The sequence below is a fragment of the Cyprinus carpio genome, chromosome A3 (assembly GCF_018340385.1).
Source record: "Cyprinus carpio isolate SPL01 chromosome A3, ASM1834038v1, whole genome shotgun sequence".
NCBI classification, from domain to species: Eukaryota; Metazoa; Chordata; class Actinopteri; order Cypriniformes; family Cyprinidae; genus Cyprinus; species Cyprinus carpio.
In genome coordinates, this window is record NC_056574.1 from 5302071 (window position 1) to 5316049 (window position 13979).

At 35.9% G+C, this 13979-nt stretch overlaps 1 protein-coding gene and 1 long non-coding RNA gene across 2 annotated transcripts; both read left to right on the forward strand.

The window, feature by feature from the left end:
* Positions 1-331: 331 nt before the first annotated feature.
* Positions 332-13891, forward strand: LOC109046571 (ran GTPase-activating protein 1-like). Its single transcript, XM_042734754.1, has 17 exons — positions 332-451; positions 1047-1169; positions 1256-1383; positions 2581-2640; positions 2780-2959; positions 3077-3211; positions 4748-4906; positions 5173-5286; positions 5395-5494; positions 6559-6643; positions 6786-6894; positions 10603-10650; positions 10741-10857; positions 11828-11933; positions 12048-12136; positions 13522-13643; positions 13730-13891. The coding sequence occupies exons 2-17, from the start codon at positions 1058-1060 to the stop codon at positions 13809-13811; spliced, it is 1746 nt and encodes a 581-aa protein (XP_042590688.1). The 5' UTR covers positions 332-451; positions 1047-1057; the 3' UTR covers positions 13812-13891.
* LOC122139054 lies at positions 8488-10339 on the forward strand. Its single transcript, XR_006155957.1, has 4 exons — positions 8488-8589; positions 8885-8998; positions 9110-9210; positions 10295-10339. It is a non-coding gene; the product is annotated as an uncharacterized LOC122139054 (long non-coding RNA).
* Positions 13892-13979: the final 88 nt, after the last annotated feature.

The window sequence follows — 13979 nt, forward strand, 5'->3', positions numbered from 1 at the left end:
ATAAAAAAAAACTTAAACGTTTTACAGAAAAGAGATCACTGAATATACTCTATCAAAAACATGCATTGACCTGTTTTTTTCGTAAAATAAGCTTAAACCTAAATTAGTTTCAGGGTTGCCAGGTTTTCACAACATAACTGCTACTCAAAACTAGCCCAATCCGTTCCTGGGGGTAAAATACTATAAAATAATTAAATTAGCCAAGGTATGATCCTAAACAAATCAATAAATAAGAAATAAGAATAAATAAATAGTGTCTTTATGGTTTGTATGTGGTCATTTTAACGGTAGAAGTCAATCCAGTCAAAAGCCAGCTAAATAAAATATACGAACTACAAATCCCATGAACCCTTGCGCGCCTACGCGACTGCGTCATCAGAACAAGCGGGAGGAAGAAACTGGGTGCAACAGAAATACATCTGCGCCCAGAAAATCACATCAAACTCCACCTGTAAGTACAAACTGAATATTATGTATTCGCGACGTTTGTTCCGGAAACGAGTGTAGTGTCTAGGAAATAGGCTGCGTCACTTAAAACGTGGTTTGTGTGCTGTTCATGTGTCATGGTGTACATTACATTTATGTAAACATACTTCACTTTAGGGGTGAACAACAGCGGTTACACTATTAATACGAATATTTAACTTTTTAACATGTAAAGTAGGTTACATGGGATGAATTTATCAGTGAAGTTTTATTAATATTAATAAAAATATTTTAATTACTAATTTACATTGTTAATAATAGTAACTATGTATTATTTTATTAATAATAATAATAATAATTAACAGTAATGCATTAGTTTAATTGCAGCTCAAAATGTTTCACAGGTCAGAAAAATATATAAAAAAAATAATTTTTTATATATATATATATATATATAAAATGGTAAATAAAAAAAGAAGATAATGTTGGTAAAAATGTAGTGGGTTTGATTGTCATGTTTGTCAAATGTTATCTTTATAATTCACATGAACTTTCTTTGTGTCTTTAGCAGAAGAGTTAAAATCACGTTGAACTCTCGTGTGTTCGTGTGTTTTCTTCAGGTGGTGTCAAGATGGCATCAGATGATGTGGCGAATCTCGCCGACTCACTGGCGAAAACTCAAGTGGATGAGGGCGAGCTCAGTTATAAAGGACAAGGCCTTAAACTGGACAACGCTCAGTCTGGTGAGCCGCCGGTGATCTCCTGAGTTCACACGCTTGTGCATCTTTCTGAAAGAGTAACAGAGATAGTAATGTTGTGTGGTGTGCAGTGGAGAAGATGGTGAGGGCGATCGAGGAGTTTGACGGGCTGCGTGCGCTCAGGCTGGAGGGGAACACCATCGGCGTGGAGGCAGCGCAGACCATCGCTAAAGCCCTGGAGAAGAAGAGCGACCTGCAGGTGCATATGCCAGATCATCTCGACTTCTTTCATTTATACCTAAACCCTAAACATATCGGTAGTTCTCAAATGTTAGATCATGACCTGAAAAGTTTAAAGACAGGAAAAAACTAAACGAAAACAATGGTAAATCAAGTAAGTAAATTCATCCAGTCATACATCATTAGGACAAAAATAAACCAACTTATAAACTTTTAAAAAGCAGGAGAAGAAGACAAATTACACCTATTTTGTTCTTGACTTCAAAGGGTACTTTTCTTTTCTTTTTTTTCTTTACACATTTAGCTGTCATTTGATGGAATTTCATCAAATTAAGACCGATGTCAGGTTGTGCGACTTGAGTTCATTCAAAAAAACAAACAAAAAAAAAAACCATGAACAAATACGACCCAGACATTTTATACAGGTTCGCTTGCAGCGAGAATTTTTTTTTATTATTCACAAATTAAATGCTATAGAAGTTTTGTTCATTGTTAGTTCATATTAAAGGTGCTGTATGTAAGTTTTTGACTCTACTAAAGCATAAAAATACCGTAATATGTTTGCAGATATTTAAGAAACATGCTAAGTTAACATATTTGTTTATCTGAAAAACAATGCTACAGTCAGTTATTCTCCTTTGAAAATGTGTGTTCTGGCCGGAATGTCTGTCGTTGTTTTGGTTTGTGAAACCAGCCCACTGCCAGTTTTACCCAGTTGTATTTCCACACCCCGGGTTGCCAGTTGCCAGAAAATATTCCATTTCATTCATCATCAAGTGCACTCTTTCCTGTTAGTGTCGTTCAATCTGTGTCAAGTCTGAGAAGGAGGGGCCGGGTGAAAAAACCCTCTCCAATATTTTGAATTTGGACTGCAATACCAAGTTCAACCACTTGGTGTCAATCCTACATACAGCACCTTTAACTAATGTTAACAAAAAACATGGTGAAATCTTATTGTACAGTCTTACTATATAATATTTCCTCCCATCTTATATTTTCTATATATTTTATCACCATATCTGCTTATGAAATCAGTACAGTATTTTGCACATTGAATTATTGGCTGCCAGACGCAAGAAACCATGTTTAGATGATAATATTGTGATTATAATGATGTTTGCTTACGAATCACATTGTCATATGGTGACATAAAATTCAGAAACAAAATAAAACTATCTCCTTTATCTCTGTTTTTTCTTTTCTTCTCTTATGTTAGTGCTGCCACTGGAGCGACATGTTTACCGGCCGCCTTCGAGCTGAGATTCCTCCAGCGCTGGTAAGATGAACACTTAATGATTTAATGTTTCATCTTTTAGAGCAAGGACTTGCAAACTCTTAATCAAACCCAGTCCACTCATATTTAGTAGTCATGACTATAACCGACCGCTTAACGCTACTAAACGAGTCTTCTCTAGGTTTCTCTGGGCGACGCGTTAATCATGGCTGGAGCTCGGCTGAAGGTTCTGGATCTGAGCGATAACGCTTTCGGGCCCGATGGAGTGAAAGGCATCGAGAAGCTGCTCAAGAGCGCCACCTGCCACACGCTGCAGGAACTGCGCCTGAACAACTGCGGAATGGGAATCGGAGGAGGAAAGGTGGGTGGAGTTTATGCTGATGATGTCATCATCCCTTGAAAAAATGGGCACCACAGTTGTGCTCTTTTATAAGGCCAGTTAATTTTTTTATAAATTTGGTGTTACCTGCTTCTCTAGATCCTGGCAGCGGCTCTGACTGTGTGTCATAAGGAGTCGAGTGCGCTCGGCGCCCCCTTGCAGCTGAAGGTGTTCATCGCCGGCAGGAACAGACTGGAGAACGATGGAGCCACAGCGCTGGCACAGGCCTTTCAGGTGCTGAAACATATGAGAACTGACACATCCTCCAGAATAATATTAATATTTTTCTTGTTTTTCATTAATTTGGTGTTTTAAAATCTACCTGATTGCTAAACTTTGTCATTTGATCCATTATGGATGTTTCAATCAGTTTCTTAGCTGACTGGTCCTTTGGTTTTGGTCCATTTCTTTATCTTCATCATTGGTCATCTGGTGTTGGTCCATTGGTTCATTTCTTTATCTTCTTCACTGGTCATCTGGTGTTGGTCCATTGGTTCATTTCTTTATCTTCTTCACTGGTCATCTGATTTTGGTCCATTGGTTCATTTCTTTATCTTCTTCATTGGTCATCTGGTGTTGGTCCATTGGTTCATTTCTTTATCTTCTTCATTGGTCATCTGGTGTTGGTCCATTGGTTCATTGCTTTATCTTCTCCATTGGTCATCTGGTGTTGGTCCATTGCTTCATTGCTTTATCTTCATCATTGGTCATCTGATTTTGGTACATTGGTTCATTTCTTTATCTTCATCATTGGTCATCTGGTGTTGGTCCATTGGTTCATTTCTTTATCTTCATCATTGGTCATCCGGTGTTGGCCCATTGGTTCATTTCCTTTATCTTCTTCATTGGTCATCTGGTGTTGGACCATTGGTTCATTGCTTTATCTTCTTTTCATTGGTCATCTGGTGTTGGTCCATTGGTTTCCATTGTTTATCTTCATCATTGGTCATCTGGTGTTGGTCCATTGGTTCATTTCTTTATCTTCATCATTGGTCATCCGGTGTTGGTCCATTGGTTCATTTCTTTATCTTCTTCATTGGTCATCTGGTGTTGGCCCATTGGTTCATTTCTTTATCTTCATCATTGGTCATCTGGTGTTGGTCCATTGGTTCATTTCTTTATCTTCTTCATTGGTCATCTGGTGTTGGTCATTGGTTCATTGCTTTATCTTCTTCATTGGTCATCTGGTGTTGGTCCATTGGTTCATTTCTTTATCTTCTTCATTGGTCATCTGGTGTTGGTCCATTGGTTCATTTCTTTATCTTCATCATTGGTCATCTGGTGTTGGTCCATTGGTTCATTTCTTCATCTTCTTCATTGGTCATCTGGTTGGGTCCATTGCTTCATTTCTTTATCTTCTTCACTGGTCATCTGGTGTTGGTCCATTGGTTCATTTCTTTATCTTCTTCACTGGTCATCTGGTGTTGGTCCATTGGTTCATTGCTTTATCTTCATCATTGGTCATCTGATTTTGGTCCATTGGTTCATTTCTTTACCTTCATCATTGATCATCTGATTTTGGTCCATTGGTTCATTTCTTTATCTTCATCATTGGTCATCTGGTGTTGGCCCATTGGTTCATTTCTTTATCCTCATCATTGGTCATCCGGTGTTGGTCCATTGGTTCATTTCTTTATCTTCATCATTGGTCATCCGGTGTTGGCCCATTGGTTCATTTCTTTATCTTCATCATTGGTCATCTGGTGTTGGTCCATTGGTTCATTGCTTTATCTTCTCCATTAATGTATTGGTGTTGCTTTATTTTCTCAGTTGATCGGCAGTCTAGAGGAAGTGCACATGCCCCAGAACGGCATCAATTACCAAGGAGTCACAGCTTTAGCCACAGCAATGCAACACAACCCACAACTGAGAGTGCTGAACCTCAACGACAACACTTTCACCAAGAGAGGAGCAATCGCCATGGCTCAGGTACACTGGAGAGCAAAGACTGTGCTTTAGCTGGAAAATCAGTGGAATTATTGAAAAGCTATACGACATCAACAGCTAAATATAAAAATTAAGCTGTTAAAAAATTAGTTAAAATTTCAATTAATAGATGTTTGTATTTTTGATGGTTTCTTGAAAGAAGAAATGTTATGGAAGAAAAATAGCCCAAAATTGACCAGTGCATGAAAACCAATCGATATTCCTGTAGTTTTCTGCCTTAATTTCAGAGGTGTTTCTCTGTGTGTTAGGCATTGAAACACCTGCGCAATGTGCAGGTGATCAATTTTGGTGACTGTCTTGTTCGGTCTGAAGGCGCCAGTGCCATATCAGAGACCCTGAGAGAAGGACTGCCAATTCTCAAGGTACTGGTAGATGATCAGTGTCTATGCTGTATAGCTTTGGCTAAAGCACTTCAAATGATGACATGATTAAAGCTTAATCAGTAACTGTGCTTGTCTCACTCTCATCAGGAGCTGAATCTATCTTTTGGGGAAATCACTAAGGACGCTGCGCTGGAAGTGGCTCGATCTGTCCAGCATAAAGATCAGTTAGAAAAACTTGACCTGAACGGTATAATCACACATACAAACAGAAAAAAACATCGCATCATTGTCAGAATTTATCTGCAAACATCCAAACAGTCAGCGAGCCAAGTTTGGCTCTCAAACCGATGGTGGTGAAGAGTTTATAAACCACTCTGTGACAGTTTTTCAAAGACATTTAAGATGAAATATTATGTCAAGGCCGTGTATTTGTCTGTTTGCTTAAAGTTGATGCATTGCTATTAATCACCTAATACATAACGGTTTAAAATATTAAAATACACTAACGGTGATACAGCAGTCATTATGGGTTATTATAGTAAACTAAATCCATTTTTAATTAAAGTAAAATAAATGTTAATTGAATTTTTATACTTAAACTAAAATTTAAATAAATATTTGTTATTTATTTTATTAGTTTAACTATATGTATTTAAATAACTTAAACTAAAATTTAAATAAATATTTGTTATTTATTTTATTATTAAACTGATAAAAAGGACAAAAACAACAAAATTACTAAAACCTATCAAATTAAAATGAATACATAAAATGTAAAAATAAAAATTGAATTTAAAGTATTAATAAAACTACATTAGTATCTCAATGATGAGACCGGTTACAGGGTTATAATCGCAAACCAAAACTAATAAAAATGTTTGTTAATTGTAATAAACCAGACATAAAATATAAATATTAGATGAATAACTTTAAATGAAAATTTAAAGTTTTAGGTTGAAGCACTAAAACGATTAATTGGAAATAAATAAAAATGCTAAAACAAACTGAAAAAAAAAAACTAAATAGTAATATAAAAAAAACTGATAAAGACTGAATGACTAAAAAATTAACAAATTAAAATTAAATCTGAATATATAAAAATAAAATGTTCAAAAATATTAATAATTAATAAAGTAGTATTAATATTATTATATGGTAAAATTCAAAATATTAATAGAAACTAATAGTATATAAATAATACTAAAATAACATGATGACATAAATTTGTGTAATTAAAAAAAAAAAACACACACACTGCAGCAATATTTACAATCACATCCACGACATACATTTGGTTGTGTTTGGCTTTAGGTAACAGTCTGGGTGAAGACGGCTGTGAAAATCTGCTAGAGGTGATGGAGAACATGAACATGGCAGACAAACTGGGCTCTCTGAGGTATCATACACTAACAAAAAACTGCACTGTGACATTCATGACAGTTTCATGACGGTTTTTAATCCTTGACCTAATCTGCATCAGCTTTGTTTTCTCATGTTCACATGCGTATGAAAGAGCGTAATTCCTTCTCATGTCACAGTGATGACGAGGGAGAACCTGAGGAAGATGAGGAGGAGGACGATGATGATGATTATGAAGATGTGGAGGAGGAAGAAGAAGAGGAGGGAGAAAAGAGTGAATTAAATCAGGTTTGATCAAATTTGAAGCACACTTCAAATCAACATTACAAGCAGAAAATATAAGTGAGAACAAAGTAAATGTGTATCTGTTTACGTAGTTCTCAACGCCGCCTTCAGCTCCTCGTACTCCAGACGCCTCAACTTTCCTGAGCTTTCCGTCTCCAGACAAACTCCTGCGACTCGGCGCAAAGAGAAGCTTCCTCCTCCAGCAGCAGGTCAGTCTCTCCAGCGTGGGACTTTTACAGCCTTCTAAATTCATTTCAGGGTTTCTGTGGCTCTTAAAATGTTTGAACGCACCCTTCTGTAATTTAAGACGTGAAGAAAGTCTTAAATCAGAGCAGAAAGTCTTAAAGTCGTACATTTGTGGCATTAAATGTTGCATGCACTGCAAACATATGAATATCTTCCTCAATATTTGTCTTGTTATCCAATACAAACAACCTTAAATCAAGAAACAACTTGAGATGCAAAATAAACACATGAATTCTAGCTTTCTGAGAAACTGAACAAAATGAGTTCATGCTTAAAACAAGAACTAATATCTGCCAGTGAGGTCAGAAAACTCGTTTTCGCGAAATATGAATTGAGCCCAGTGGCAGATATTTGCTCTTATTTTAATCATAAACTCATTTTGATCATTCTATCATTTTCTTAAGTCATTTTGCTCTCTCTTGATTTAAGTATTTTTAGACTTTAGCACTAGAAAACAAGAGCGAAATACTGAGGAAGAACAGCACTTTTGTGATCAGATGGTGCAGTAAAAGTTATTCCCGTATTCTAGAGTCTTGTTTTCAGAGAAAATGAGTTTATGATTGAAACGAGAACAAATATCTGCCAATGGGCTAAAAAAGAAAAAAAAAGTTAATTCAAAGGAAAAAAACAAGTGTTCATTCCTTCGTTCTTGTTTGAAACGTACACTCAGTTTTGTTCAGTTTCTCAGAAAACAAGACTTCATATGTTAAATTTGCATCTCCAGTAAATGTATCTTGATTTAGGGATATTTGTTGGAAAACAAGACAAACATTTTCTGCAATGTATGCAACATTAAATGCCATGACTTGATGAATTTAAGACTTTCTGCTCTGGTTTTGTGGAAGGACTGTTTAGGACCAGCAGAAATCCTGTTACTTAGCCTTAAAAAGCTCTTAAGTTGGACGCGAGAACCTGTGGATCTGTGTGTTTTCTCGCAGGTGGACGTGTTGGACGCGAGTAAGACAGCTGAAGCGTTTCTGAAGATCTCCTCTGTGTATAAGGAAGACGACGCAGAGGTGAAAGCGGCCGTGCTGGAGAGTATCGTGAGATGAACATCCGTCAGATGGCTGCTGAACGATCGAGACGTCTGACTGATTCTCGTGTGTGTGTGTTGTGTGTGGTGTTGTGTGTGTGGTGTGTGTGTGTGTGTTCCAGACGCAAGTGCTCAGTAAAGCCTTCCTCACTCCGTCCTTCCAGGGCTTGAGTTTCATGTCGTCGTTGCTGGTGATGCTCGGGCTGTTGAAGGTACAAACGTTTAGTCTAGTTTGTTTTCGATCAAACTTCACGTATAGTTTCTTCGCTTCACTTGGAAATGTCATGTAACTAAAATAGGTTATGAATGTGATTTGATGCTCATTTAGCCGCAGCAATGCAACACAAACCCACAACTGAGAGTGCTGAACCTCAACGACAACACTTTCAACCAAGAGAGGAGCAATCGCCATGGCTCAGGTACACTGGAGAGCAAAGACTGTGCTTTAGATGGAAAATCAGTTGAATTATTGGAAAAGCTGTACGACATTTAACAGCTAAATATAAAAATTAAGCTGTTAAAAAATTGGGTTTAAAATTTCAATTAATAGATGTTTGTATTTTTTGATGGTTTCTTGAAAGAAGAAAATGTTATGGAAGAAAAAACGAGCCCCAAAATTGGACAGTGGAAAAACGGGCTGTCGGAATGGAAAAACAATCGATATTCCTGTAGTTTTCTGCCTTAATTTCAGAGGTGTTTCTATCTGTGTGTTAGGCATTGAAACACCTGCGCAATGTGCAGGTGATCAATTTTGGTGACTGCCTTGTTCGGTCTGAAGGCGCCAGTGCCATATCAGAGACCCTGAGAGAAGGACTGCCAATTCTCAAGGTACTGGTAGATGATCAGTGTCTATGCTGTATAGCTTTGGGCTAAAGCACTTCAAATGATGACATGATTAAAGCTTAAATCAGTAACTGTGCTTGTCTCAACTCTCATCAGGAGCTGAATCTATCTTTTGGGGAAAATCACTAAGGACGCTGCGCTAGAAGTGGCTCGATCCGTCCAGCATAAAGATCAGTTAGAAAAACTTGACCTGAATGGTATAATCATACGTTTAAACAGAAAAAAAAAAAAACATCTATCATTGTCAGAATTTCATCTGCAAAACATCCAAACAGTCAGCGAGCCAAGTTTGGTTCTCAAAAAAAGTGATGGTGGTGGTGCAACAGGTTATAAACCACTCTGTGACAGTTTTTCAAAGACATTTAAGATGAAATATTATGTCAAGGCCGTGTATTTTTTCTGTTTGCTTAAAGTTGATGCATTGCTATTAAATCACCTAATACATAACGGTTTAAATATTAAAATACACTAACGGTGATACAGCAGTCATTATGGGTTATTATAGTAAACTAAATCCAAATTAAATTAAAAAAAAATTAAAATTTAATTTTTATTTTTATTTTTGCTAGTTGCCAAAGAAATGTAAATTTTATTGTTTAACTATATGTACTTAAATAACTAAAACTGAAATTTAAATAAATATTTGTTATTTATTTTATTATTAAACTGATAAAAAGGACAAAAACAACAAAATTACTAAAACTATCAAATTAAAATGAATACATAAAATGTAAAAATAAAAATGAATTTAAAGTATTAATAAAACTACATTAGTATCTCAATGATGAGACCGGTTACAGGGTTATAATCGCAAACCAAAACTAATAAAAATGTTGGTTAATTGTAATAAACCAGACATAAAATATAAATATTAGATGAATAACTTTAAATGAAAATTTAAAGTTTTAGGTTGAAGCACTAAAACGATCGATTAATGGAAATAAAATAACAAATGCTAAACACAAAATGAAAAAAAAAAAACTAAATAGTAATATAAAAAAACTGATAAGAGCTGAATGACTAAAAAATTAACAAATTAAAATTAAATCTGAATATTATAAAATAAAAATGTTCAAAAATATTATAATTAATAAAGTAGTAGTATAATATTATTAAATGGTAAAACTCAAAATATTAATAGAAACTAATAGTATAAATAATACTAAAATAACATGACGACATATAATTTGTGTCATTAAAAAAAAACCACACAACACACACACACTGCACAATATTTACAATCACATCCACGACATACATTTTGGTTGTATTTGGCTTTAGGTAACAGTCTGGGTGAAGATACGGCTGTGAAAATCTGCGAGAGGTAAAACATAAAAATAACATACAAAAAAAACTCTCCTATCTGAGGTATCATACACTAAACAAAAAACTGCACTGTGACATTCATGACAGTTTCATGACGGTTTTTAATCCTTGACCTAATCTGCATCAGCTTTTGTTTTCTCATGTTCACATGCGTATGAAAGAGCGTACATCCTTCTAATGTCACAGTGATGACCGAGGGAGAGAACTGAGGAAAGAGGAAGATGAGGAGGAGGACGATGATGAGTGATTATGAAGATGTGGAGGAGGAAGAAGAAGAGGAGGGAGACTTGAAAAAGAGTGAATTAAATCAGGTTTGATCAAATTTGAAGCACACTTCATATCAACATTACAAGCAGAAATATAAGTGAGAACAAAGGTAAATGTGTATCTGTTTTACGTAGTTCTCAACGCCGCCTTCAGCTCCTCGTACTCCAGACGCCTCAACTTTCCTGAGCTTTCCGTCTCCAGACAAACTCCTGCGACTCGGCGCAAAGAGAAGCTTCCTCCTCCAGCAGCAGGTCAGTCTCTCCAGCGTGGGACTTTTACAGCCTTCTAAATTCATTTCAGGGTTTCTGTGGCTCTTAAAATGTTTGAACGCACCCTTCTGTAATTTAAGACGTGAAGAAAGTCTTTAACTCAGAGCAGAAAGTCTTAAGTCGTACATTTTGTGGCTTAAATGTTGCATGCACTGCAAACATATGAATATCTTCCTCAATATTTGTCTTGTTATCCAATACAAACAACCTTAAATCAAGAAACAACTTGAGATGCAAAATAAACACATGAATTCTAGCTTTCTGAGAAACTGAACAAAATGAGTTCATGCTTAAAACAAGAACTAATATCTGCCAGTGAGGTCAGAAAACTCGTTTTCCCTTTGAATTGAGCCCAGTGGCAGATATTTGCTCTTATTTTAATCATAAACTCATTTTGATCATTCTATCATTTTCTTAAGTCATTTTGCTCTCTCTTGATTTAAGTATTTTTAGACTTTAGCACTAGAAAACAAGAGCGAAATACTGAGGAAGAACAGCAGTTTGTGATCAGATGGTGCAGTAAAAGTTATTCCCGTATTCTAGAGTCTTGTTTTCAGAGAAAATGAGTTTATGATTGAAACGAGAACAAATATCTGCCAATGGGCTAAAAAAGAAAAAAAAAGTTAATTCAAAGAAAAAACAAGTGTTCATTCCTTCGTTCTTGTTTGAAACGTACACTCAGTTTTGTTCAGTTTCTCAGAAAACAAGACTTCATATGTTAAATTTGCATCTCCAGTAAATGTATCTTGATTTAGGGATATTTGTTGGAAAACAAGACAAACATTTTCTGCAATGTATGCAACATTAAATGCCATGACTTGATGAATTTAAGACTTTCTGCTCTGGTTTTGTGGAAGGACTGTTTAGGACCAGCAGAAATCCTGTTACTTAGCCTTAAAAAACTCTTAAATGTACCTTGATGAAACCTGTGGATCTGTGTGTTTTCTCGCAGGTGGACGTGTTGGACGCGAGTAAGACAGCTGAAGCGTTTCTGAAGATCTCCTCTGTGTATAAGGAAGACGACGCAGAGGTGAAAGCGGCCGTGCTGGAGAGTATCGGTGAGATGAACATCCGTCAGATGGCTGCTGAACGATCGAGACGTCTGACTGATTCTCGTGTGTGTGTGTGTGTGTGTGTGTGTGTGTGTGTGTGTGTGTGTGTGTGTGTTCCAGACGCAGTGCTCAGTAAAGCCTTCCTCACTCCGTCCTTCCAGGGCTTGAGTTTCATGTCGTCGTTGCTGGTGATGCTCGGGCTGTTGAAGGTACAAACGTTTAGTCTACTTATTTTTTCGCTGAATGGATCAAACTTCACGTATAGTTTCTTCGCTTCACTTGGAAATGTCATGTAACTAAAATAGGTTATGAATGTGATTTGATGCTCATTTCCACACAGTTATTGTTGCTAAATCCTGATTGTGGTGCTGAATGTGTTTAGCTAACCACTCTGTGAAATCTGTGTGTGGAACTGTTTGTAATCGAACTGGTTTTTCTAACTTTTTGATATTACAAACAACCCTCCTTCTCAAATATAAAGACCAGATCATTTAAACTATGAGGAAAAACAGTAAGCACGCTATGATAACATATATATAACATGCTTCATAACAATCTTCATGCTATACAAATGTATAATGAATATTTAATAAATATTATCAGGGTTTCTGCAGGTTTTATTAAATTTTCAATTCAATTCAAATTGACAAAAAAAATGTCTACATTACATTTGGAGTGATCTGTTATCAGAGGTGAATGTGTCCAGTAATGTTCATTTCACAGATTCAGGTCAAGGTAATAGAATCGTACAGTTAGCTAACATGAATTAATTTCAGGCACAAGCTCATTAAGGCGATTATTACAAGTATGATCATGATGATTACAGTATAGTGAAAGTTTGGCGGTTGTTCGGTAAAAAAAGGAAATGTAAGACTATATTAAAAATGTAAGGAATAAATTAAAGGGAAAACAATACGTCAGTATGGTCTTAGAAAAACACAAAGAGCTTGTAAGTTTGAAACTGATCTCTACTACCTTTTGATTAATTTAATGAAAAATAGCTTTACTAGAATATGGAAATAACTTTTACTGTAACTGCTGATCACACTGTACAATTTTTTTTTGTCTCATTTTTCCAGTACATTATTAAAAAAAAAAAAAAAAAAAAACATGATTTTTTTTTTTTTGGGGAGAAATAAGTCAAAATAAAATAAATAAAAAAATCACTTTATTTTCTTCCGTTTCCAAAAATAAATGTCTTAATTTAAGAATGTTTGGATATTTCTACAGACAAATACTAACAAAGATGTTTGTTTTTGTAGTGCATGCTACATTTAATGCCATGATTAAATAAATTCAAGACTTTCTGCTCCAATTTAAGGCCTTTAATTATGGAATAGCGAATTAAGACTGATTAAAACTTTTTAAAACCAGCAGAAATTCTTATTCTATAAATTTGTGCACAAAACTAAATGCACATTTACTTTTTATTTCTAATTGTTTATGGTTTTTCATCTCAAAATGTCCCTCTGGACCCAGTTTGAAAACCCCTGTCCTGACAGAAATGCAGTTGTTTGGATTACTCGCTGTGACTAGAACTGTCAGGCCTGATGGTGGAAAGGGTTTTGATGTTCTTCTCTCTTTCTCTCTGTAGAGTGAAGACAAGCTGAAGCCCGTGAAGGTCGTCCCAGGACATCTGCAGTGTTTGGAGCATGCAGTGAAACAGAGTTATTTCCCTCGAGAACACGTCACTGTGCTGAACGCTTTCATGGCCAGGTAACCCAACACACAAAAGTGTTCACATTCATGAACAGAACATTCTTATTATCAGTATGTGATGTGTTTGATTGTTTAATGTGCAGGCCGAGTAAGTCTCTGGAGCCGTGCAGCGGTGCTCGAGACCGCCTGAAGTCCACCCTGCAGAAACTCACACCTGAGAGCTGAACCATCCTGAAACACACGTGTGCTTAAAAGACTTCCATCTGATTCTTAATATTAAACTGTCATAACATCTTGAAACCTCATTTGTCTTCCTACCTAGTTTTTCTTCCATCTAGGCCAATATTCAGATTTATTCAAGCGGCCTAACTACGGGTGGGAAATTTATATATA

Bases quoted from the DNA above. Each gene is read 5' to 3' on its own strand.
- LOC109046571 (XM_042734754.1), top strand. From the start codon at position 1,058: ATGGCATCAGATGATGTGGCGAATCTCGCCGACTCACTGGCGAAAACT. The intron at 5,287-5,394 runs GTACTGGTAGAT...CACTCTCATCAG, and splicing joins AAGGACTGCCAATTCTCAAG to GAGCTGAATCTATCTTTTGG. The intron at 6,644-6,785 runs GTATCATACACT...CTCATGTCACAG, and splicing joins GACAAACTGGGCTCTCTGAG to TGATGACGAGGGAGAACCTG.